The sequence below is a fragment of the Aotus nancymaae genome, unplaced genomic scaffold (genome assembly GCF_030222135.1).
Source record: "Aotus nancymaae isolate 86718 unplaced genomic scaffold, 86718_ANA_hifiasm-v0.15.2.pri h1tg000025l, whole genome shotgun sequence".
NCBI classification, from domain to species: Eukaryota; Metazoa; Chordata; class Mammalia; order Primates; family Aotidae; genus Aotus; species Aotus nancymaae.
Window position 1 is genome coordinate 2,905,313 of NW_026988438.1, and position 25,355 is coordinate 2,930,667.

The 25,355-nt window shown below is 38.9% G+C and overlaps 1 protein-coding gene and 1 pseudogene across 1 annotated transcript in view; one reads left to right on the plus strand and one right to left on the minus strand.

Annotated features, from left to right (window-relative positions):
- Nucleotides 1-5,371: 5,371 nt before the first annotated feature.
- TSPAN13 (tetraspanin 13) overlaps nucleotides 5,372-25,355 on the minus strand; it is a 33,163-nt gene continuing 13,179 nt past the window's right edge. Inside the window, exons 2-6 of the mRNA XM_012450693.3 lie at nucleotides 16,493-16,660; nucleotides 15,755-15,835; nucleotides 14,986-15,099; nucleotides 13,817-13,930; nucleotides 5,372-6,446 (exon numbers count right to left, since the gene is read on the minus strand). Of these exons, the coding sequence (XP_012306116.1) occupies nucleotides 6,372-6,446; nucleotides 13,817-13,930; nucleotides 14,986-15,099; nucleotides 15,755-15,835; nucleotides 16,493-16,660 (552 nt within the window). The 3' untranslated portion in view covers nucleotides 5,372-6,371. The remainder of the gene's footprint in view (nucleotides 6,447-13,816; nucleotides 13,931-14,985; nucleotides 15,100-15,754; nucleotides 15,836-16,492; nucleotides 16,661-25,355) is intronic.
- Nucleotides 17,150-18,374, plus strand: LOC105716251 (ubiquitin-conjugating enzyme E2 variant 2-like; annotated as a pseudogene).

The following is a 25,355-nucleotide window of genomic DNA, read 5'->3' on the forward strand; positions in this document are numbered from 1 at the left end:
AGGTAACTTACATGTGCTGAAAAAGGTAATATATTCCATTTAGAAAGCTCTCTGAGGGTAGTAAGAGGAAAAAGAGGTTTCCCTTCCATAAACAAATATTTTGAGTAACAACTTCTAAGCGATTCAAGCTTCTTCCATAGTACAGCAAAATATTTTTTTCACTGGACTGACGTGAAGTAAGGTTAACTTCTTAAAACTTACCGAATGGCAAAATAACACATACAAACATTTTTTAAATATACATAGGAAATCAAATGTTACAGTTGTAAGCAAAATGAGTCCCCCTTTAAAAGCCCTGAAGAAACACAGAGCATGAGTCATTAATTGACTTTGTCCCAGTCTCCTCCACTACTGAGAATTTATCCTAAGAAAATCATTCAGCAGAAACAGTTCTGTGAAGATGCCAATGTTAACATTATTTAACTGTACAAAGAAAAGTAACCTCCAAAAAATATAATGGTTACATGGTATAAAAGACAAAATGCACTACGTTGTCATCTATTAAAATAATAAACATAATGGTAAAACAGAAAAGGCCTAAGTAAAAAAGAATTTACGACCCTCTACGGTGTAACTGCAACTATAGGAAATGTGTACATAAAAGGTTAAAAATAACTGAATTGAGGTCAGTCGTGGTGGCTCGTGCCTGTAATCCCAGAACTTTGGGAGGCAGAGGCAGGCAGATCACTTGAGCCCAGAAGATCAAGACCAGCCTGGCCAACATGGAGAAATCCTGACTATACCAGGAGCACAAAAAAATTAGCTGGGCACAGTGCCCCATGCTCGTAATTCCAGCTGCTCGGGAGGTTGAGGCACAAGAATCCAAGGCAGGCGGGAGTTGCAGTGAGGCGAGATCATACCACTGCACTCCAGCCTAAGCGACGGAGAGACTCCGTCTCCCCTCCCAAAAATAAATAGAAGACACAACATGGAAATGGTTGCTCTACACTCACTGAAATATTAGCAATGCCTGTTCTTCCTACCAAACTCCGCTATTGCCATCTCACAATCTCTCACTTGCATTTAGATAAATTTTCAAGTGAAAGTATATCTTGACTATTTCTCTGACTACAGAGAAGGAGAAGAGTATTAGAAGACTGAAGGGTACTATTTCGAACAGCCAAATAAAATGGTGCAGGCATTTTTTGTTGTGTGGAAAACAATATGGTGGTCCCTCAAAAAACAAAACATAGTGCTACCATCCAACCCGGTAATTCCACTCTTGGGTATATGCTTATGAACCGAAAGCAGGGAACAGATATTTATACACCCACGTTCATAGCAGCATTATTCACAACAGCTAAAAGGCGGAAGCAACTCAAGCATCCATCAGTGGATGAATGGATAAACAAAATGTGACCTATACATACAATGAAATATTATCCAACCTTAAAAAAGAAGAAAATTCATGGCTGGACCTCATGGCTCATGCCTGTAATCCCAGCATTTTGGGAGGCTGAGGTGGGAGAACTGCTTGAGCCCAGGAGTTCAAGACCAGCCTGTGCAACAGAGCAAGACCCCAGTTCAATGGAAAAAAAGAAGAAAATTGTGGCATATATAACAACATGGATGAACCTTGAGGACGTCATGCTCAGTAAATAAGCCAGCCACCAAGGACAACTACTACACAATTCCACTTATATGGGGTACCCAGTTTTCACAGAGAAAGTGGCGTGGAGGTTGCCAGGGTCTGTGGGGAAGTGGGGAATGAGGAGTTATTGTTTAATGGGTGCAGAAGATAAAAAGTTATGGAAATGCATGGGGGCAATGGTTCCATGACAACGTGAATGTATTTACTGCCACTGAACTATAAGCTTATATGAATGGTTAAAATGATAAATTCTATGCTATGTATATTTACCACAATAAAAAAAAATCAGTTTTATCTGAGATCCAACAGCTTGGGGGAAAAAACAGGAATTAACTGTAAAACAAAATGTAGCTAACAGAAATCATCTGTACAGGTCACTCACACAGATGGTCAATATGCCTAATTAAACCATTTTTACCTATTTCAGAGCAACAATCTTCTTCAGATGATCATCTATGACTGTCTAACTCTGTTTTATTTCTTTCTGGAATCCAGTAATTCTAAGTAGTCTACTGAGAACCCTCTAACTAGCAATCACTGATAAGAATACAAGTCAGGAGAAAACCATTAAAAACTCTAAGGCAAGAATAGAACTTTCTTCACTTCAAGGACCTTGGCTTCAAAGGCCAACTCAAGTCAACTTACCCTATTAAAAGGCTACTTGTCGGCTGGGCGCGGTGGCTCAAGCCTGTAATCCCAGCACTTTGGGAGGCCGAGGCGGGTGGATCACGAGGTCAAGAGATCGAGACCATCCTGGCAAACGTGTTGAAACCCCATCTCTACTAAAAATACAAAAATTAGCTGGACATGGTGGTGCACGCCTGTAATCCCAGCTACTCAGGAGGCTGAGGCAGGAGAATCGCTTGAACCAGGGAAGTGGAGGGTGCAGTGAGCCGAGATTGTGCCACTGCACTCCAGCCTGGCAACAGAGCAAGACTCCATCTACAAAATAAAGGCTACTTGTCAAGTTAGGACTCCACGACCTGTGACAAACAAGATCCTAAAAGTAAGCAAAGTGGTTTCACCCTCCAAGTGATGTCAAAATCCATTCTTCGACAAGTATTTTAACTCACAGGACTCAAACCCTCATTTGAAAATGAATTCCAAAAGCTGGTTTTCTAAGGAGAGTGAAGAGAAGTGGCCTGGTGCATGGCAGAGGAGTTTGATTTTCCCCTTTCTTATATTTTCAAGAGGTATTTCAATGACTACAATTTCTCAGTTGTGACATTTAAGAAAAACATTAGCATGACAAGCCCTGTTCCCTTCTCTCCCTCTCCTCTTCTCATGGAGTGGAGAAGAGGGGGGAAGGATGGAGTGCCCTCTTAAATGTATTTAGAACATATTCACTAACACCCATTGTAATTTCATTTGGCATAGAAAGGCTGGCCTAAACTTTACGTGTTAGCCCCAAACATCCCGAATACAGAACAAAACTTTACACCAACCCCCTCACTTATCCAGAACACAGGAAAAGTTGGTTTTTAACTTTATTGTCACCTCTAATAAAACAATTCACATGCGAATGATCATGTGTGTACAATCACAATAACTAAAAGTGTTTTTCTCCTATGAAATACTATGCAAAAATGTGATTCTAACTTTTTTAGTGCCAGCTAAAAATTCAAACAGTTTCACGTATTTAGTGTATTTTAACAGAGTTAAACAAATATTTAGAAAAATTGTAGGAGGAGGTTTTGGCTTAAGGAAACGAAGAACTAAAAGCCACACTTCTGGTTTCCTTTCCTTCTCTGAAAGGTTCCATTCCGCAGCATATAACTGAGGTTTAGCATGCAAAACCGGTTTTCATACCAAACACGTTGCTTAGATAACAGAGTATCTGAGATGAATTTAAGCCACAATGAGCTCAGATTTTAGAAATTACAGCTGAACTCTTTTTTCCTTTGTATTAGTATTATGTTTTCTATTTAAAATTTAACCCTTAACATCAAGGCTGACTGTGCAAATGTTCCAAAAAACATTTCTCAAAATGGAATGTGCAAACAGAGAATAAGAGTCGTTTTTTTTTAAGTAGTATAGTTCCTTTTTAAAGAAATGCTAGGTTTGGGAAGGATGGACATCCAGGGTCTGGGTTTGCCTTACAGCCCTTTGTTGTAATTGAAGGACAGACCCGATCTGAAACTCACCCTCCTCTGACACTACGTGTTTGTGGCAGCATTTCTGTGCACGTGGGCAGTGGCCCTCTCTAATCCTGGGATCGAGCTGACCTTTGCAGGATCATAGCAGGGCCATCTGGGATTCAGGATGGACTTATTCAGAGGCTTTGGTCCACTGAGTATGCACCCAGACACAAAGATCACAGGAAGCATCACAGAAGGTGTTGGGTAATCTACCACCTTCAGATCTGCCTGAGAGAACCGAAAGCCCAGATTCATTTCACAGCGACAACCTTGGTGCTTGAAAATGTGTATTTCTTGAGTGGCTGTCATTACCCACTCTTAGAATCCTATAGTTTAGTAGTCCTAAAGATTCTTACTTCCCAGACCCTGACTTTCCTTTTCATTAACTTATTTTACTAAAATCTTAACATCTTTTTAGATATCTTTACATATTTATTTAATATTTAGATATACATGTTTTTCTTAGTCACAGCGTTTTAAAATCCTAATTTAACGAACTCAATTTCATGAAGCCTTGAGCGTGATTAAATGCATTTTGTCAGTACCAGGCTACTTTCAAAACGTGTTTAGACTTCTCACCCTGACGGCTGTTCTCTTTGCACTTTGCTTTTTAAGTAACACACTTGAGGCAGGCCGACATCAGTCACTCTATATTTGAACAGAAGAGAGAACTTCCTTTGTTAGAATTTCCAGGATTCATCATTTAACTTCAGATGATGCATAAAGCATCCTGGGTTGACCCACATAAGGCCGCTGCACTCAGAGCACAAATCAAGGTGAGGGCTGACTCTCTATGGAACAGCGCTTCCCATGTATAATCATTTGTACCAAGGAAAGTATTACATTAGGAGATTCCAGAGCCTTATAACAATTTCAAAATGTAACAAAACAAACATGGAAAATGCCAAACGCCTTAAAAGAAGACAGAATTTTAAAATCTCCCACCTAGATGACAGGTTGATAGGTGCAGCAAAGTACCATGGCACATTTATACCTATGTAACAAACCTGCACATTCTGCATATGTATCCCAGAACTTAAAGTATAATAATAAAAAATATTAATAAAATCTCCCTTCATGTGCCACTTACAATCACTTCTTTTGGCATAAGTGGGCACACTGTAAAGGCTACCCCAGAGCTCACATGATATTGTGAAAATGGCACAATTCTGTTTTCTTGGAAGATTAGCTAGTGTCACAAAGTCATGGAAGTGATGAACCTACAAAACCCTCTAAAAGTCTATAGATCAATCACCCTCTTTCTTGGTCTAAAAACCTCGTAAGACAATAAAATACCACATGCTGCCTAGAATGTAAAACAAGAAATTAACCATTTTTGGTAATGGGAAAAAACTTACATATTTTTCCCAAATAAATATTAAGGGCTCCTCTTTTTAGAAAAATGTTTTCTCACCATGGAGATAATATTAGCCACTGGAACATTTCAAGAAAGGATTTGTGGATGACTACCAACAGATATTAATGCTGGAAATTTATTTCCATAGCTTGATTATACACTAAAGTAGCAATACCCAGCTCTAAGTCCAACAAAGAGAACTCAAGCGGAAAGAATTCCACCTCCTGTAATTCATCGATCAACTCTTCCATTACTTTCTTTTAATTCAAACATGCATACACAAAGAAAGGTTTCTGTCCTTTAATTTTTTAACAGAAAACACAGAGCCACACGATACAATTTCCATTTCAAATTATGGGGAATCACATTCAAATATGCTTAGGTTTGACAAGTTGCTGTTACGATACTGAGAAATTTCATGAAAAAGGTATTTAACAATTTTTAAGATAATCAAGTATCTTTCTGCTACATGAGCCAACACATTAATAGTAACTTGTTTAAAAATGCAGTCTTTTAGACTTCAAATTATTATAAAACAATATCAAGATTATATAGATATACTTCCTGAATTACTCAAACTCGTTCCATTCTGATGGAAATGTTATACATTAGAACATTTCATGAAACCACTTCTCCCTCGCACTTACCTGTAAAAGTCGAAAACTAAACCACAATTTCCTAAGACATAACTATTTCTAGAGTACATTGGTGTAATCATAAAAGACTACTACAAGTAAATTACCCTTTTCATACTAACGCATTTTACCACAACACATCTTTCCTAAAAAGACAAAAAAAACAAATTGGGAATCTGGATTTCCCTTAACATAATAGAAGCTCATACTTTCTGATTTTAATAAACTTCAACTCTTTTTCCAGTAGGAACTATCTACCCAGCACAGTGCTACATATAATTATACCAGTGAGATGTATACCAGAGAGATGTACGTTTAGATTCACCAAATGGTCAACACAGAGGTGCCAGACAAAGTTTTTCTGCAGGTAAAAATGCTCCGAAAGGCCACAGTGGACAGTGCCCGACACAGAATACAGTAAATTCCAGGTGCCACTGAGCTTCAGAGACCACAAGTTTCAAATATTTTTCAGTAACGGAAAAAGAAAAAAGCATTTAGAGAAACGCAGAGTAAAAATATATAATTCCACTATCTATAATGTAATTTTCCAGACAATGTTTCCTTCCTTCAACTGGCAAATCAAGCTTAACATAAAACTACAGAAAGTAAACAGGATCAGAATACGAAAGAAAATCTTCCTTGTTTCCTCATCAAAGGAATGCACTAGGATTAGCACGGGGATCTTTCTGGTTCCTGTATCTGTAGGTCAGCCAAACACCCAGGATCTGGAATGGGAAAAAAAAAAGAAGAAAAAGAAAGCAACATTTATGTATATTTATTCAGTTTACCAACAAAATAACTCTGGAACCTCTGAATTCCTTTGCATCTTTTGTTCAAAGGGGAGAGATTTTTCTTCTTTTTGAAATGAAGGAAACCAAACGAGAGGTGCTAAGAAAATATTAAAATGAACACTGTGGTAAACTGCCCCCAAAGGCTACGTGTCCTAACCCCTACAACCTGCAAATACGTTCCCTTACAGAGTAACACAGACTTTCCAGGTGTGGTTAAGTTAAGGGTCTCAAGATAAAGCGATTATTACCCAGGTGGGCTCAATGATATAATCACAGGGCGCCTCATATGAGGGAGGCACGAAGGACGGAAACGTGGAGAGAAGTCACTGTGACGGCAGAAGTAAAAGGAAATAGAGAAGCTGCAACTCTGCTGGCTTTGAGGACGTGAAGGGGACTGTGAGCGTGACCTCCAGAAGGTGCCTTTATTTTAAACTTTTGATCTCCGGAACTGTAAGACCATACATTTGTTGTTTGTTTGTTTGTTTTGAGATGGACTCTCGCTCTGTTGCCTAGGCTGGAGTGCGGTGGATCACTGCAACCTCCGTCTCCAGGTTCAAGTGATTCTCCTGCCTCAGCCTCCCAAGTCGCTGGGACTATAAGCGTGCCACCACACCCGGCTAATTTTTTGTATTTTTAGTAGAGATGGGTTTCACCATGTTAGCCAGGATGGTCTCGATCTCCTGACCTTGTGATCTGCCCACCTCAGCCTCCCAAAGTGCTCCAATTACAGGTGTGAGCCACCGCACCCAGCCAAAATTTGTGTTATTTTAAGCAACTAAGTGTGTGGTAACTTGTTACAGCAGAAATACAGAAAACTAATCCAAAGTCTCAGGAGTCTAAGTACCTAAAATAGCATATATGTTGATAATTCAGGAATAAACTAGGTTCAGGAAAATTTAAGCAACAGCAAAAGTCTTAAAATGAATAAATTTTCCAACACATAAATTTAAAATTTAAAATGTTATAATTCCTACCTCTCTTGGTAGGAAGAGATTAAGCTGTTATTGTGCTATTTCCCACACCAAGTCTACTAAACTGTTAGCCAGTATAGTTTTTTCCTTAAGAAATGTGTGATCTGTTTCTGTTTCAAAGTTGGTTAATTTTAAATAATTGAAAATTCTAACTTTTTAGACTAAAAAAGATACAAATTTTAATAGAATAAAATGAATTTTAAACTGTATCTCCCACTTAACACGTGTGCCAACTTTTAACCTAAATTGTTTATGTGACTTCATAGCCACCATTAGCCCTTTTAAACTACTTCTAGAGAATTAGGTAAGTCCCAGAGTCTCCCATTGACCACAATAAAAATCCACAAATCACTGTAAGATTTGTAACTGGCAGTGTTTATAGCTACAATATGTATGGGCAGATGGAAAGGTAAGCCTGATTTGAAGACGTGGAGTCATCTCTTTTGGAGGGAGTCCATCTAATGGGGGAAAAGAAATTTATTTAACAAACATAACAAAGAATTCTTTGTGAAAGCCACCATTCTACAAAGTAGAAATTCATATAATCCTCCCAACAACCTTCACAAAATAGACGCTATCAATATTGTCATTTTAGCAGTGAGGAAACTGAGGCAGCAAGAGGTTAAATAACTGGCGAATATCACACAGGTCCTCAGTGGTAGAGCCCATGTTCAAACCTGGAGCCCAAACCCTACCCCACTTTTGTGGTTTTGCTGCCATCTGACCTATCACTGGCTGTCCTCAGCCACGCCAGCTATTACAACACGGAAATACTTACGTATCTGCTGTTAAACAACTACTTCTTCGAGGCCCATCCCGACCTCAACCTGCCCAACCATCATGTGCCAAAGCCCCCCACCTTGGACATTTTTGGCACAGGGAACTTCTGGTCAGAATTTTCGAGGATGTTAATATTTTGATTATCGCCCCTAGATATATGCCAAGTGTAAATCACAGTCCTCAGGAGAAGCAACACTACTCATGATCTGGAGCCACATTTTACCAGAATTGTATTCCTCCAGCTCGGCTCTAAGTGACAAAAGGGGAAAATCTCTCCCCTGCCTTGCCCCACTGTTCAGAGGAAGGGAAAGGGAGGCCATATCCAAAATGCAAAAAGATCAAACTGGAGAATTACTGAACTTCACGCTTACAAAAGTGCTCATGGTTTACAGAGCACTTTTCAAAGGTAATTTTGATTAGACATCATCATCAACTCTACTGTCTCTAGAACCTACGCCCAGTGTGCAAGAGGTCACCAAAATATATTGCTCATAACACGAAAATGTCTATGTAGAAAAATAAAGTGTATGTAGAAAATATGCAGTAAGTTTGTTCTCATTTTATTAAATATACAACAGGCAGAAGGAAACATGCCAAAGTATAAATGATTATTTCTGAGTAGATAATTTTAGTAGCCACGTTTAATTTTTCATCTTCCTAATCTTTTGCATTTTCTCAAGTTTCTACAAAGAACATATATTAATCATCATAGCTTCTTTCAGATTCTAAATCAATGTTTCTCTTCTGGTTTAAGTTTATTTAATAAATAAATACTTCAAATCAAATCTTTCTGTTTCACCTGTGAGAAGTCCACAGCTAAGTAACCTCATCCCTTCAAATTCTGAGAATCTATGATTTTGTAAAATATTGAGCAAAATATGAACTTAAAAAGTGAGAGAGCCTACCAACTGTTCACCATCCAAAAAATACCAGGTTGCAAAATATAAAAATCTCTAGCCAGGTTTCAAAAGGAGATAGTATGTAAGATACAAAGCAGGATTCCATGAAAGAAACTTAAGAAATCTAAGACTCATGAGTTCTATTTTTAAAGAATTCATATTTTAAAAAATAGCATAACTGAAGGCAGTGTGATCTGATGACAAGAAAACTGGGCTGTTCAAAAGAACGAAATTCTCTAAATAAATTCCAGATATAAAAAAGAAGCCACGAGGCAAAATTCTGATAACTGCTGACTCTAGCTGATGTGTGGAGAGAAATTACTCACTCCAATTTTTCTCTATCTGTATTTTTAAGTTTTTATAACAAAAATTATGGTTTTTAAATAAAAAAAAAAAACAAATGCACAGAATTATTTTCAAGCTGTATATAATTTTTCTAGAATTCATATCACAACAAACTCACAAGTCAGCTTTTTCTGAGAAAAACTAAAATGAAAAAATGGTCAGAAGAAAAAGGGAAGTCAGAGGAACTTTAAAAAAAAATGAATACTCGCCTGAGGGCAATGGCTCACGCCTATATTCCCAGCACTTTGGGAGGCTGAGGTGGGCAGACCACTTGAGGCCAGGAGTTCCAGACCAGCCTGGCCAACATGGTGAAACCCCATCTCTACTAAAAATACAAAAATTAGCTGGGCATAGTGGCGCATGCTTATAATCCCAGCTGCTCGGGAGCCTGAGGTGGCAGAATTGCTTGAACCCAGGAGGTGGAGTTTGCAGTAAGCCAAGATTACACCACTGCACTCCAGCCTAAGCGACAGAGCAAGACTCTGTCTCAAAATAAATAAATAAAATAAATATTTAAAAAAATAAATACTAATCTTGGTCTTGTTTTCCCTATGCTATTAGTGACAGCCAAATGTACATATTTCATTCTTGATGAGGAAAAAAAAAAACTAAACTTGAATAAAATATATGATAAATACACATACATATATAATGTACTATATATGACCATATATTATATACAATACATTATACATAGACATTATTTATATACTATATGTACAAATGCAATTCATGTATTATACACATTTTACGCACACACACAGTATCAAAACAAGAAAGGACTTTCTAAGCATAAAATCAAAGAAATAACCCATGGGGAAAAAAAATGATCATTTGAATTTACACTTACATGAAAAGTAAAATCTTTATATAAACAAAAAGTCATTAAAAAAACATAAGGTAGGTAAATGCCAAAGACACTGAAAGCAGAACAAAGCACAGTACATGGAAAAATGGAGAGGAAGGAGGAAAGGGAAGTAAAGCAGCAGGAAATCAAGCGGAGCAGAGCCTGGACTTCCAGGTCCAGCCTTCACAGGACAAGCTGTACGTGGCTTCTCACACAGCCCACCCCCAGAGGTTAACCTGGGTTTTCTTATAAAAATTCTTCTGTTTTGCATATGCTATTTTGAGTTTGCTACATGCAATCCAATGGGCCTAAGACAGACTGGGCTCAGTGACTCACGCCTATAATCCCAGCACTTTGGGAGGCCAAGGCAGGTGGATCACCTGAGGTCAGGAGTTCGAGACCAGCCTGACCAACATGGTGAAAACCTGTCTCTACTAAAAGTACAAAAATCAGCTGAACATAGTGGTGGGCGCCTGTAACCCCAGCTACTCGGGAAGCTGAGGCAGGAGAATCGCTTGCACCCAAGAGGCAGCAGTTGCAAGGAGCTGAGATGGTGCCACTGCACTCTAGCCTAGGTAACAGGATGAGACTGCTTCTCAAAAAAAGGGAAAAAAAATTGCATACATGGTCAAATTAATGAGCCACTTTTTCATAGTGCATAATAATAATACTATTTTTACCTCAGACTGTCAAATATGTTTTATAATAAAAATATAGAGAGTTAGTGCTGATTCAAAAGTTAGTGGGATTTCCCCATCAGGCAATTAGGTAAAATTTACCAAAATCTGCCCAGGCGTGGTGGCTCATGCCTATAATCCCAGCACTTTGGGAGCCAAGACCCAGACGGGCAAATTACTTGAGACCAGGAGTTTGAGAACAGCCTGGCAATATGGTAAAACCCCATCTCTACTAAAAATAAAAAAAAATTAGCTGGGCGTAGTGGTGCGCATCTGTAATCCCAGCTACTTGGGAGGCTGATGCACAAGAATCACTTGAGCCCAGGAGGCGGAGGTTGCAGTGAGCTGAAATGACGCCACTGCACTCCAGCCTGGGCGACAGAGCAAGACTCTGCCTAAAAAAAAAAAAAAACCAAAATCTTTAAAAATATCCATATACTGTGTCATATGTTACTTCGAGAAATGTATTATAAGGAAAAAAGCTAGAGAATACAGATACCATATACGAGGATGTTGACCATGGAATGTTTTTACTACAGCGACATGTTAAAGAGGAAATTAAATGCCCAGCTGATTAAATAAGCACACTAAACTCCAACCATAAAAATCACTTGCAATTTTTCTGATTTTCTTTTAAAGATACGTGCTTATTCTTACAAACTGCCTACCACGTATTTCTATAATGATGTACACAATCTCTTACTTAAAAGAATTATTCTCTACATGTTATTCTGTTAGCTGTTTTAAACAGGACTGTGACATGGGCATTTAAGCATGACAGTAACGGGTGTCTCACAGTGTTTTTTATTTTTATTATTATTATAATTATTATTTTGAGACAGAGTTTTGCTCTTGTTGCCTAGACTGGAGTGTCCATGGCGCGATCTCGGCTCACTGCAACCTCCTTCTTCTGGGTTCAAGCCATTTTCCTGCCTCAGCCTCCCAAGTAGCTAGGATTACAGGCATACACCACCACACCTAGCTAATTTTGTATTTTTAGTAGAGACAGGGTTTCTCCATGTTGGCCAGGCTGGTCTCGAACTCCCGACCTCAGGTGATCTGCCCGTCTCAGCCTCCCAAAGTGCTGGGATTACAGGCGTGAGCCACCGCGCCCGGCTCGGCCTTTTTTATTTAATGGGGCATAATATGCTGAGTTATTAATTTATTAATGACCACAAAATGTCACAAGTTTTACAGGTACTGATTCCTTTCACCATCACAACCATCCTGTGAAGTAGAGGCTATCATTAGCCCATTTTTAAAAGTTGCTCTTTTTAAAGATGAGGAAAGAAAAGCACCAGAAGGTTAAGTGACTTGTCAAGGTCACACAATTAATGAGCAGCAGCACTAGGCTTTCAACCCAGACAGTGCCACCCCAAGCCCATGCTTCACCCACTGCTCCTCTGCAACAGGCCTCAATTTAACCAGTGTGTTGCTGAGGAACACAGGCAGGCTCAAATGTTTCCTGTTACAAACAATAAACGTTATTGTGTATTCATTTTACATAGTTATACAACTGTCTCAATGAAATAAAGTACTGTAAGTGGAACTGATGAGTAAAAAAAAATGTAATCTAGGCTGAGTACAGTCACTCACACCTGTAATCCTAGCAATTTGGGAGTGTAAGGCAGGTGGACCACTTGAGGCTAGGAGTTCAAGACCAGCTTGGCCAGTGTGGTGAAACCCCATCTCTACTAAAAATACAAAAAATTAGCTGGGCGTAGTGGTTCATGCCTGTAATCCCAGCAATCTGGAAGGCTGAGGCAAGTGAATCACTTGAGGCCAGATGTTTGAGGTCAGTCTGGACAGCATGGTGAAACCCCATCTCTACTACAAATATAAAAACTTAGCTGGGCATGGTGGCTCATGCCTGCAATTCCAGCTACTCAGGAGGCTGAGGCATGAGAATCGCTGGAACCCGGGAGGCGGAAGTTGCAGTGAGATCAGGTCATACCACTGCACTCTAGCCTGACTGACAGAGTGAGATTCTGTCTCAACTAACAAAAATTAATCTTGACACATACTGCCAACTCAGAAGCATCAAAAAATGTCTACAGATACTCAGAGTTTAATAAAGACATTGAGGAATTAGCACTCCTTAGAATTATCAAATAATGTATGAGTGGTTTTAGTTATAGAGATATATAGTATAGAATGTATTAATTTGTACAAATATGAATGTAGTGTATGATATAGTATATATTAATATATTAATATAGTAAGTATATGAATGTATACTATATTCACATATTCACATATGAATATAGTATACATTTATATATATATATATATGTTGATATATACATATATGAAAATGATAACAGTGATCACCTACAGGTTTTAGAAGGCTGGGAACAAAGAAGAATGAAAAAGGTATTGGAAGGCAATTTTCCAAAGCACATCTTTTTATATATGTATGTCTATGTATTATAGATATTAACATACATATTAAACAATGTGAATATCCTACCTTTTCCAAATTAAATTTAAAATTATCATTTATCATACAATTCTAGCAACAGAAGAGACTATAGAGATTATTCAGTCTAATCTCATTCATTATTTCATTAAATTTTACATAGAGGAGACAGATCAAGCATTTCACCCGGTCCTAAAGTTGGTGCTATTAATAGATTTGCAAGATCTTCTGAATCTAAACCAAGGTTCTTCTTTTTACAGTGCTAGTTCTCAATGAAAATACTCACTCTTCACAAGAATCAAGGCCCTTTGCCATACAAAACAGGAGTCTCTGTGACAAAGGAGGAAAAATATTATCTGCACATACCTCTGTAAAACTGAAGAACAGGCCAATGCCACCAACAAATCTCAAAACCTCTCCAGCATATTCTCCTATGATCGGAGCACATGGCGAGCACGGGTGGTCACTTTTGACACAGCTCTGCACCAATTAAAGTAAAAAACTTTTATTTCAAAATACATTTATAAAAAGTGCATAAAAACTGCATACACACAAAACTGGTGTCTAAGAGTACTACATCCAATTTGAGGCCTTGGTTTTTTAGCGTGCAAATCTCTAAGATGGCCCCCAAGACTCCCCCTACCTCCAGCCTGGACACACCCTATACACTCACCGCCCTAGAGTATGGGTGGAACTTGTGAATATGATAGGACAGTCACTCCCATGTTACTTTACATTAGATAAGACTCCATTATGCATTACACAAGACTCCATCGTTAACAGAATGGAGAGATTCTCAGGGAGATTTTGATGCTGCTACATTGTGAAAAGGTAACAAAGGACCTAAGAGTGGCTTCTAGTCTCAGAGAGAGACCTCCAGCCAACAGGCAGATAAAAAAAACAGGGGTGGTCCCACAGCCACAAAAACTGAATTCTTCCAACAACCACTGAGCGTGGGGAGAGGACCCCAAGCTTCAGATGAGACTCCAGCCTCAGATCACACCTTGATTTCAGCCAGGTGAGAGAGGACCAGCCAAGCCTGACCCAGGGAAACTGTGAGATAATAAACGGGTGTTTAAAGCCACTAAATTGTAAAGCCAGTGTGTTTCTATTGCTGTGTAATAACGTCTTACACAGCGACAGGAGCATGACACAGACGCCCTACAAGGAGATAATCTCACAAAAGAAGCCTCACTGAGGAAATATTCAGCTTAGGGCTCAGAGAGGTGATAACAGGAGTTTCCCCAGAATATGAACCCCTGAACTGACCTACTGCTATTTCTCTTTCACAACTTGTTCTAGGAGGAGAAGGATGGGAAGAAATCAGGGACATCTACTCAGCATCCTCTGGAGTGGGTATTTGAGAACAGGCAAATGACAAAACAGAGGGCATGGAAATATAATGTAAATATATATATATATATGTAAAACAATTCTGAAATACAATTCAGCATCAGAAAGTCCACTTTTTCCATGTTAATCATTATTCAACTGTATGTAATACATTTTCAGAAACATTTATACAATGTACTTACAGCCAGACAGGTGTCATTTGGGTTAAAACTTCGGAACCCACAGCAGTTTAAATTTCTCTGGATGTCATTTCGAGCACTTGCTGTATTGTTCCAACCAACCTCAAGAAGCTGACCCTAGAAAATGTATTTAATATACAACATGTGTCATCCCTGCATAAAACGTACAAAGCTGGACCCTGTGACTTTCAGTACTAAGTGTACCTAAAATAAATTATTTTTATTTTAAAAATCATTAAAACTTTTCCAAGGCTTACTACTCAGTTGGCAGCAAAAATTAAGGCACTGTTTCCATCCCAAGAATGAAAAACTCCTAATTTTTACATGCAATTTAAAAGAAGCACTCAGTTCAAAGGCATGATTCTCGGAGTCTTAACAAGGCAAAACTTGTGTTGCTCCAAGACAGAAACCTAGATTTGTCTGCAAATTAGAGCTTGAAGAGTCACTGCTAGGATGGAGCTGCCAACGGTGTGGAGCAACGTTTCACTGCATAATGGTGGGAAAAGGCTGGGGGACACCTTTTAGCCACAGCACTTTCTACCCAGTGAGAGCAAAACCCAATTTAGAAGATACGGAAAATGGCAACACTCGATGGTGTCCAGCTCCAACCAGGTGCACTAATGCAAAGGGAACAAGAGAGTTTTGCTATCCAACGTGAAGGTGGCATTCTGAGCAAGATGAAACTATTTTATACTCCAATCATTTCTCTCCTTTTTTTTCATACTCATGCTACGTTGGTATAATGAAGTGGAAGAAAAAAGTCTTAGCTTACCTGTTGCTCCTGGTTCAGGGCTAAACAAGCACAAGATACAGAAAACTGGACAATAAATACAAGTAGGAGAATAATCATATACTGAGAGTCAGAAGTTAAGGATACTTCTAAATATTCTTAAAATGGCATAAAACAGAGGCACAGGGGTACTGACAACTTTAGAATGCACTAGAAGCAATTAACCCAGAATACCGGATAGATGGCACTTACAGAAAGTTCAAAAAGGATAGATATATTATTATTTTGGTAATATACAGTTGCATTAAATTTATATAGAAAAATACTAATGACAATTACATAACTAAAATAGATTCGAATTTCATTTAGAATAAAATTAAAATTCTTACATATATAAAACAGAAACTGGCATAGATAAATACATGTGAGCTTTTTTAACATTAAGTCTAAAAAAACACTGAAATTCTCGACCAAACATTAATGTGTAAAAATGGGCCTAGAAGTCACCGAATCAATTCTATTTAACTCTGAATTTACAATACATAAATAGGACTACACTGAACTTGCAGAATATATTCTTCAGGATGTCACAAGGACAGAGTGAGAATATAAAAACATACAATTACATCACCCTAAGAAATGTTCCTAACAGTTCTTGAACAAATAAGCGTAAGTCTTGCTAGGAGTTGCTTTCCAGCAATAAATTTCCTAGTGATAATATTAAATTAGTTGTAACCATTAAAATCTTAAGGGTAAAGTCTTGATTCTAAAAAAGGATACAAAAAAAAGCAACACCTGATGGTGTTTGACGGCTCCGATCAGCCCCGCTAAAGCGATCAGGAACAAGAAGACGCCCACGGCGATGACCACGCCCACCACTCGGAGACTGGAAATCAGCCCAAAGCCGATGCCCCACGCGGCAATTCCAATTAGCAGCAGACTGACCAACTGCAGAAGCACCCGGGCAGGAGCAGGGGACGGGGAGAAGAGAGAATGGGGAAAACGCCAGTTAATTAGTATCAGCAACATCCGTAAGGTACCCATTTAGTACCTTATAAATAAGCACTAATACTTAATACAAGAACACACACAAGATCTCAGTAGGTAGTATTGTTTTAACAAATCACATTAATCCCCAGTGGTGCTTTATTCTTGCAAAAGAAAAAAAAAAGACAATAATACACAAAATTCTCAAAGAGCCTCAGAAGTCATCTGCTTACTAAGTCTCAATGCATGCGACTTGAGATTTTGAAGAGATCATATATGCAAAAACTTACAGATGCCAACCTCAGTCCAACATATTAATCTCTTCAAATGGGTATCATCTATCTTTCCATCAAAGCCCAAATGCACTGTAATTTTCTCTGGGAAACCCTCATAGTCCCCAACAGACTGAATAAATCCCTCCAGTGTCTGGCCGATCTCTGTTCCTTGAACATGGTTCTCTCGTTCCCTTCAGCACATACTGTGTTTCCAAGTTGGTCTCTCCAGAAGACTGGCAGCAACTTAAAAGTAAGGACCCACATCTTTTCACCTGGCTATACAGCCCCAGAATCACAGGACCTATACAGGACCAGGTCCCTGGGGAATACTCAAAAACCGCTCACAGAATTGCCACTGAAATGAATTGCTTTAAATGTCATCATCTATTTGATTAAAAATCATAAACAGAGAGATCATTAAAACTCTTAGCAGCATAAAAAGAATGTAAGAGACTTTAGCTAAAGTGAACTAGTATTCTGAGCAAAAAGAAATTATTTTATATTCCAATTGTTTTATTCATATATTTATAAAACAACACTGGCTGAAGAAGGCATGCCTAGTGGTTATGACCTCTAAAACTCAAAATGACATCACTTCTTTAAAATCACACTTAAGTCCTACGTGCATGCGAGTGGCTGCGTCGGGCTGCAGCAGATCGCGGTCTCCACAGGAGTTAAAGTTCCTCCTAATCTGCACTTGTTGGAAGAACTTGAAGAAGGACAACAAGGAGCAGGCGATGGTACAGTTAGCCGGGGCCTGGAAGATGATGGAAATGTGACACAAAGTGGACAGGCATGACTATTGGGCCACCGAGGACAAATTATGAAAACAGAATATAAAGGCTGAGTACGGTGGCTCACACCTGTAATCCCAGCACTCTGGGAGGCAGAGGTGGGTGGATCACAAGGTCAGGAGTTCGAGACCAGCCTGGCCAATATGGTGAAACCCCCATCTCTACTAAAAATATAAAAATTAGCTGGGCATGGTGGCACGTGCCTGTAGTCCCAGGTACTCGGGAACCTGACGCAGGAGACTCACTTGAACCCAGGAGGCAGAGGTTGCAGTGAGCTGAGATCGTACCACTGCACTCCAGCCTGGCCAACAGAGGAAAACGCTGTCTCAAAAAAAAAAAAGAAAGAAAAGAAAACAGAATAAATAGCCTGAAAGTAGAATGTGGACCTAAATACCCAGAAGCTCCTCCGTCAGATTTGTAACAAAAATTAACATGAATGGAATAAATCATTCCAGTGGGATGGTGGATGCCTGGAGCACAGCAGTGTTAGCAAAATAGCAAAATTCATATAGCGTTAAAGTTGTATGATGCTAATGATGTCTAATGATGTCCAAAGAAAATATGAAGCTTCCACAGCCACCAGAAGAACAAACATACAGCAATTAATTTTAGTGGATCTCAAACTTGTCTTAAATCAACAACCTCTACTCATGTTAATGTCTTGATTAAATATCACAATGCAAAATACCCACGCGTTAAATAAAAGAATTCTAGCTGGTAAACATAACCTGGACATAGGTAAGAATATATCTAATATATGTACACCCATTATATTTTCAGGTAACAGGAAGAAAAATGCAGCACAATTTTTTTTCTCTTGTTAAAGCACTGTCACTTAAACATAAACCTGGAGTACTCGAAATAGAATTCAGGTTTCCAAGATAAAAGTGTGTAGAGAAGTGTCAGATGGCAGTGGAAGCATGTGTGTTTCTAAAAAAGTAAAAATCTCAGGAAAGAAAACAGAAATGGCATGCTATATCCATCCTGCTTAGGGAAAGAGAGCTGGAGTTGAAATTGTTTAAAAAGTAGCAGGTACAATGAATGTTGTCACAAATGTGTTAATTTTTGAAGCAGTGTGGATGCTGATGACTAGTAGTATCAAAAACATGTTCAGGATTGTTTTGACACCTAAATATATTATAAAAAATGTTGGGGTGAGTGGATGAACTTCTGTTAAAAGCTGTTCTTGTGTGTTACATGTAACAGACATGGTAAATATTTGTCTACAGTCTTTGTTTAACAAACCATGCATTTAAGTGAAGTCAACAAAAAGGAAATAGGTGTATGGATAAGTGATTTTGAGATTAAAGTTAATCCTAAAAGGGGCTGGGCGTGGTGGCTCATGCCTGTAATCCCAGCACTTTGGGAGGCCAAGGCGGGCGGATCATGAAGTCAGGAGTTCAAGACCAGCCTGGCCAATATGGTGAAACCCCATCTCCACTAAAAATACAAAAATTAGCTGGGCCTAGTAGGGCATGTCTGTACTCCCAGCTACTTGGGAGGCTGAGGCAGGAAAATCACTTGAACCTGGGAGCCGGAGGCTGCAGGGAGCCGAGATCCCACCACTGCACTCCAGATTGGGCGACAAAGCAAGACTCTCTCTCAAAAATAAATAAATAAAATTAAAAAATAAAGTTAATCCTAAAAGGTAAATAAAATGTGGAACATATACTCAGAATAAAATCACACTTAAAAATAGTACACTACATAAAGATCGTAATTCACTTATAGATGATGAAGCTTAATAGGTATTAGGGACAGGAATGGGGGACAGGCTGTTGAACAGGAAGGAAACAGTATCTTCAATTCAATTGTGGGTCAACCATTTCCTGCAGCAATCTGACAGCATAATATCCAATTAGAGAGACTCAAAACATTAAAAATCTATTTTAGCACCATTTAAAAGCCTGATAAACTTTGCTTAGAAATATAAATTGCCACTTATTCAAATGGATCTTTTTCTGCCCAAATGTGCAAATTTTCATATGTAATATTATAGTTTATCAGGCAAATTTAACATCTACTGGTATAATAAACCTTCTTACATATGTAGAGATACAAGCAAAACTGCTACATATTGAGTGTCTATTTGTACTCTTATCCAAAATATTTTTTTGTATTTTTTTGGCCAAAGAGACAAAACTTGAAAATAAAAGGAACCATCGATAGCATAAGAGAACCAAATTAGAGAGTTACATGGACTTGGTAGGCTCCAGTGCAGCTGGTACACCCAGCAAGCTTTTCTTTTCAGAGGGACAAGGAGAGGCAAAAACTTTCACAAATTTTGCCACTCAGAAATTTGTCTAGTCCTTCTCATGTGCCCAACTGCTCCTTATCGGCAGGCTCATTTGCTTCTGTTTGATTTTATCATCCTCACTGATAGTCTTCTAACTACTTCAAACAGTCTTCGACTGAGAAAAAGTTCTCTGCCCCTCCACAAGTGAGCTTATTTCTAACTCTGTGGTATTCAAATTTAACACATTTCCTTTCAGGAGCTGTAAAAGACAGAAGCCTGAAGGAGGTGCGAAGGAAGGAGGAGGATGCGCGGCAGGAGGGCTATGCTTAGCATCCTTGCTGCATCCTGGTACCGACGCTGAAGACGGTCCATGTGTGCAACACATCACAGCAGCTTGCTGTATTTCTGTTTCCAAAGAAACAGAATCAATAGGAAATATATCTATATCTGTATCTATATCTAATCTATTGAGTGAAAATCCAACAGTGAAACAGGCACACACAGACACAGAGAGATTTTAAAGAATTGGCTCATGTGATTGTCGGGACCGGCAAGTCAGAAGTTTGCAGGGCTGGCCAGCAGACTGGAAACTCAAGCAGAATTTCTTCTTCCTCAGAAAACCTTAATCTTTGTTCTTCAGGTCTTCAACTGATGGGCTCAGGCCCACCCACATGAAGGAAGGTAGTATGATTTAAAGTCAACTGATTGTACCTGTTAGTCCCCTCTACAAAACGCCTTCACAGCAACATCTAGACTAGTGCTTGACCAAACAATGGGGCACCACGGCCTAGTCAAGTTCACACATAAAATTAACCATCGCATTTGCCAACATCCAAGTCCTGGGTGTGATGCATACTTCCTAATTCAGTTAAATTCACAGGGAGAACTGCACTGTATCCTTTAACTCTTAGACCCTCATCAACAAGTACTTAATGCTGAGTATATGCTAAAAGCCAGAAACAAAACATCCCTATTAGAACAGGGCTTGGCCATCTTTCTCTGCAAAGGGCCAGATATTATCAGGCTTTGCAGATCACATGGTCTCTGCCACAACTCTGCCACTGTACACAAAAGCAGTGACAGACAGTATGTAAGCTAGGAGCAGGCAGGGCTGTGTTCCAATGACACCTTATTCATACATACTGAAATCTGAATTCATATAATTTTCATGTATCACAAAATATCATTCCTCCTTTTTTTTCAGCACTCAAAAATATGAAACGATTCTAAGCTAGCAGGCTGTACAAAAATAGTCAGTGAGATGGATCTGGCTGTGGGCTGTAGTGTTCTGACCTTTGCTCTAGAAGTCAGTGTAGAAGAGAATGAAAAATTACAATGCAACAAATAATTGCTACACCAGAGATTTTTTATAATGTGAGTCAGAGCACAGAACAATAATCTCCCCCCTACACACACACACACACACACACAGACACACACACACACAAATCCAGACAAATAGAACAGGCCAACCGACCCCTCTGTGAACATAACCTTATGTAGTAAAAGAATAAACATTATCTTATATGGTAAAAGATGGAACTAAACCAGGATCTTTAAAGGAGGCGCTTAACCTAGATTATGAGGTAGGCCCTAAATGTCATAACAGGTATCCTCAAGAGAGAGGCACAGAAAAATTAGAGACACACACGCAATGAAGAAGGTGAAAAAAAGAGGCAGAGACTAATGCAGCCATAAGGAACGCCAGCAGCCACCAGAAAACGGAAGAGGCAAGAACAGACTCTCCCCCAGGCCCCTGAGAGAACCTGACTCTGTGGACACCTTGATTTTGGACTTCTGGTCTCCAAGACTATAAGGGAATAAATTTCTGTTATTTTGAGTCACCATGTTGGTGGTAATTTGCTACAGCAGTCCCGGAAAAGAAATACTGAACAATTCACCTATTTGGAGTTTGACAAGTCAGGAACCTCTCACTGTTATAGAGCCCGCCTAGAATTTTACCATCAGTAGAATCCTTACCATGTAGCTAGGGTGAAGTGTTCTGGTACCCTCATCAGCATCCTCCCAGCAAAGCAAATACATTATTTGCATCATAGTTTTGGCAAAATGAGGAAACTCTTCAATGCTTACTCCGTTGCCAACTAAGAGGCTCATTAATCATGAAAATCTATTAATGGAAATGTAAAAAAATATATCTCTCTACAACCAAAAAGAGGGGAGAAAGCACTAGTTTAGTTCTCAGACTAGGCACTATGCTATCATTGAGAATGTCATCTAGAATATTCACAAGTATGTCTGTTCTGGTTTTTCTCTTTTCCTGCAGATAGGGGGAAAAGAGGCTGCTTTCTTCTTATAACCCTCTGTCAAGGGTATTCCTCGCCAAGGTGGTTCTGCTGTGTCTTTAATACAGTTTTCAGTATACTCCAATTACCACTACCAGGCAGTCCTCTAAAACCAACGAAGAGGGTTTCCTATCGTTGCTTTAGTAAATTAACACAAGCATAGTGGATTAAAACACCACAAATGTATTGCCCTACAGTTCTGGAGGCTGTGTTGGTCAGGCTGTACTCCTGAAAGCTCCAGAGAGAGAATCTGTTTCCTTGCTTCCTCTAGCCTCTGGGGCTTTTCTGAATTCCTTGGCATACTGCCTCAAATACGCATGTCCTTTTCTGACTCTGACTCTATTTCCCCTCTTCTAAGGATCTATGTGATTCCGTAAAGATCGCCCAGATAATCCAGAATAATCTCCCCATCTCAAGAGTCTTCATTGAATCCTATCTTTCAAAGTCCTTTTAGTTATGTAAAGTAACGTATTTGTAGGTTCCTAGGATTAGGATATGAACGATTTTTTGGAGAGTATGGTTATTTAGCTCACCACAGAGAGTTCTTGGAACATGGGCAACTGAGCTACCATAGAATCTTTTCAGCTACAAATATTTTAAAACACTGAAAAAGACTGTAATAGTTTATTTAAATATGTAACTGAGCACAGAGAAACCATAAGAAATTCCTACCGGCCAGAAATGAAAGGAGAATCAAAAGCTAGAACTGTAAGCATACAGCTGGTGCTATGGGGCCCCAAGAGCAGGTGCGGAAGGAGTTCCTGGATCAGAACAGTCCCTAAAGGGGATGGACTTAGGTTTCGTAGCAGAGCTAGGAAGTGCAACTGAGACGCTTGCATAACTGGGATCTCCAAAAAGCTATATTTTTAGTGTAAGGGGTTAGAGAAAAACCACAATAATCTACCCCAGGAAGATAGCAAAGACTTTTCAGTCTCTTTGAAAAGTCTGCAAGAAAGAGAAACATGGGCCTATCAAACAGGAACCTATCGTGCCCACGCTTGTAGTCTAAGTGTTCACTCCTCCGGCAGGCAGGAGTCCTCAAGACAAACAACTCGAATAAAAGCTGATTACAAGAGGTGACGGCATTTGGGGGAGAAAAACTCACAGAAGCATATCCAAAATTTGCTCAGGAGGAACGCTTCCAAATCCCAGCCCTTACAGGATTCTCAAAGAAAAAAATATAAACTTTGCTGCCAATCAAAAAAAGAACCACAAAATGGCTAGGAAAGAAAATGCACCATGAGAGAAATGTGACAAATACAACAAAAGGATAAAAGCCCCCAAGAACTAGAGATGACAGAACTAACCGAAAAAGACTAAAACAAAATATTTTAAACTGACTAAAAAGATAAAAAGGGGCGGGGTGCAGTGGGTCACACCTGGAACCCCAGGATTTTGGGAGGCCGAAGCTGGTGGATCACTTGAGGTCAGGAGTTCAAAATCAGTCTGGCCAACATGGTGAAACTCTGTCTCTACCAAAAATATATTTAAAAAAAAAAAATTAGCAGGGTGTGATGGTGCATGCCTGTAATCCCAGCTACTTGGGAGGCTGAGGCAGGAGAATTGCTTGAACCCGGGAGGCAGAGGATGCAGTGAGCCAAGATCATGCCACTGCACTCCAGCCTGGGCAGCAGAGTGAGATTCCATCTCAACAATAATAATAGCAATAAAATAAAATAAAAAATGTTTTAAAATAAAATTTTAAAAAAGATGAAAGGGGAATAAAAACAGTATTTTTTAAAACCCAAAAGCATATTTTTTAAAATGCAAACTTAAAAAAGAGCCACATAAATCAAACCCAACATAGAAAGAAGAGAAACTCACAACAGAAAAGATACATAAAGCTACATTAAAGGAGAAAAAAGTAACAACCCTTAGCAAAATTATTTAAGAGAGAGACTGAGAATAAATCTTCCAAATTTTTAAACTGATAAATACCTATCAAAAACCCAAAGCAAAAATCACGCTCAGTGATAAAAGATAAGAAGCATTACTCTAACTAATGGACAGAAAAAAATGTACCATAAACACTTTCTCTATAACTCAGGAATAAGACACGATGTGGGCTTTCACCACATCTATTCAGCATTATAGTGGGGGTTTTAGGCAAAATACAGAACAATGGGAGGAAACACAACTTTCATTATTTACAAATTATTAGGACTATCTACAAAGGAAATCCAAAAAATATAAAAAAATTAAAATTGGTAAGAACCAGCAAAGTTGCTAAAAACAGAATCAATACACACAAATCAACCACATGCTGATGCACCAAAAAAATAATTTTTCATGTACTTTTTAGGATATAATTTGTAACATGCCCCCAAAATATAAGGTATATATGAAAAAATCCAGCAAAGGTAGTGCAAGATCTTCATGAAGAAAATTGTGAAAGGTATTTAAAGAACATGAAAAAGACCTAAAATAAACAAAGGGATAAAGAAGATTCAGGAGAAAAGCTTGTATCTGCTGCACTTTTTCTCAGCCCAGCTGCACTGGCACCAGAACCATGCAGCAGAAATGCTCCTGGTGGCAAATCAGTCCTGTTGGTGGTTCACACTAACTGCCCCGAATGCCACCTGTGCTGTTGTTTTCACCCATGTCTACAAAACTTGAACCAGACTCTACATATTTTGGATATTTTTTTTTTTTTTAGTAAAATTAAATAGATAAAATTTAAAAACTAAGTAAGTTAAAAATCATCTAACAAATATCAGAACTTACTATAATGGCCGGGCATGGTTGCTCACACCTGTAATCCTAGGACTTTGGGAGGCCAAAGTGGGTGGATCACCTGAGGTCAGGAATTTGAGACCAGCCTGGCCAACATAGTAAAACCCCGTCTCTACTAAAAGCACAAAAATTAGCCAGAAATTGCTTGAACCTAGGAGACAGAGGTTTTAGTAAGCCAAGATCGCACCACTGCACTCCAGCCTGGGTGACAGAGCAAGACTCTGTCTAAAAAAAAAAAAAAAATTCATTATAATGGTTCAGTCGTTAAAGCCAGTAACTGATACAGATCTAAGTAAGCCAACTGGGGAGTCTTTG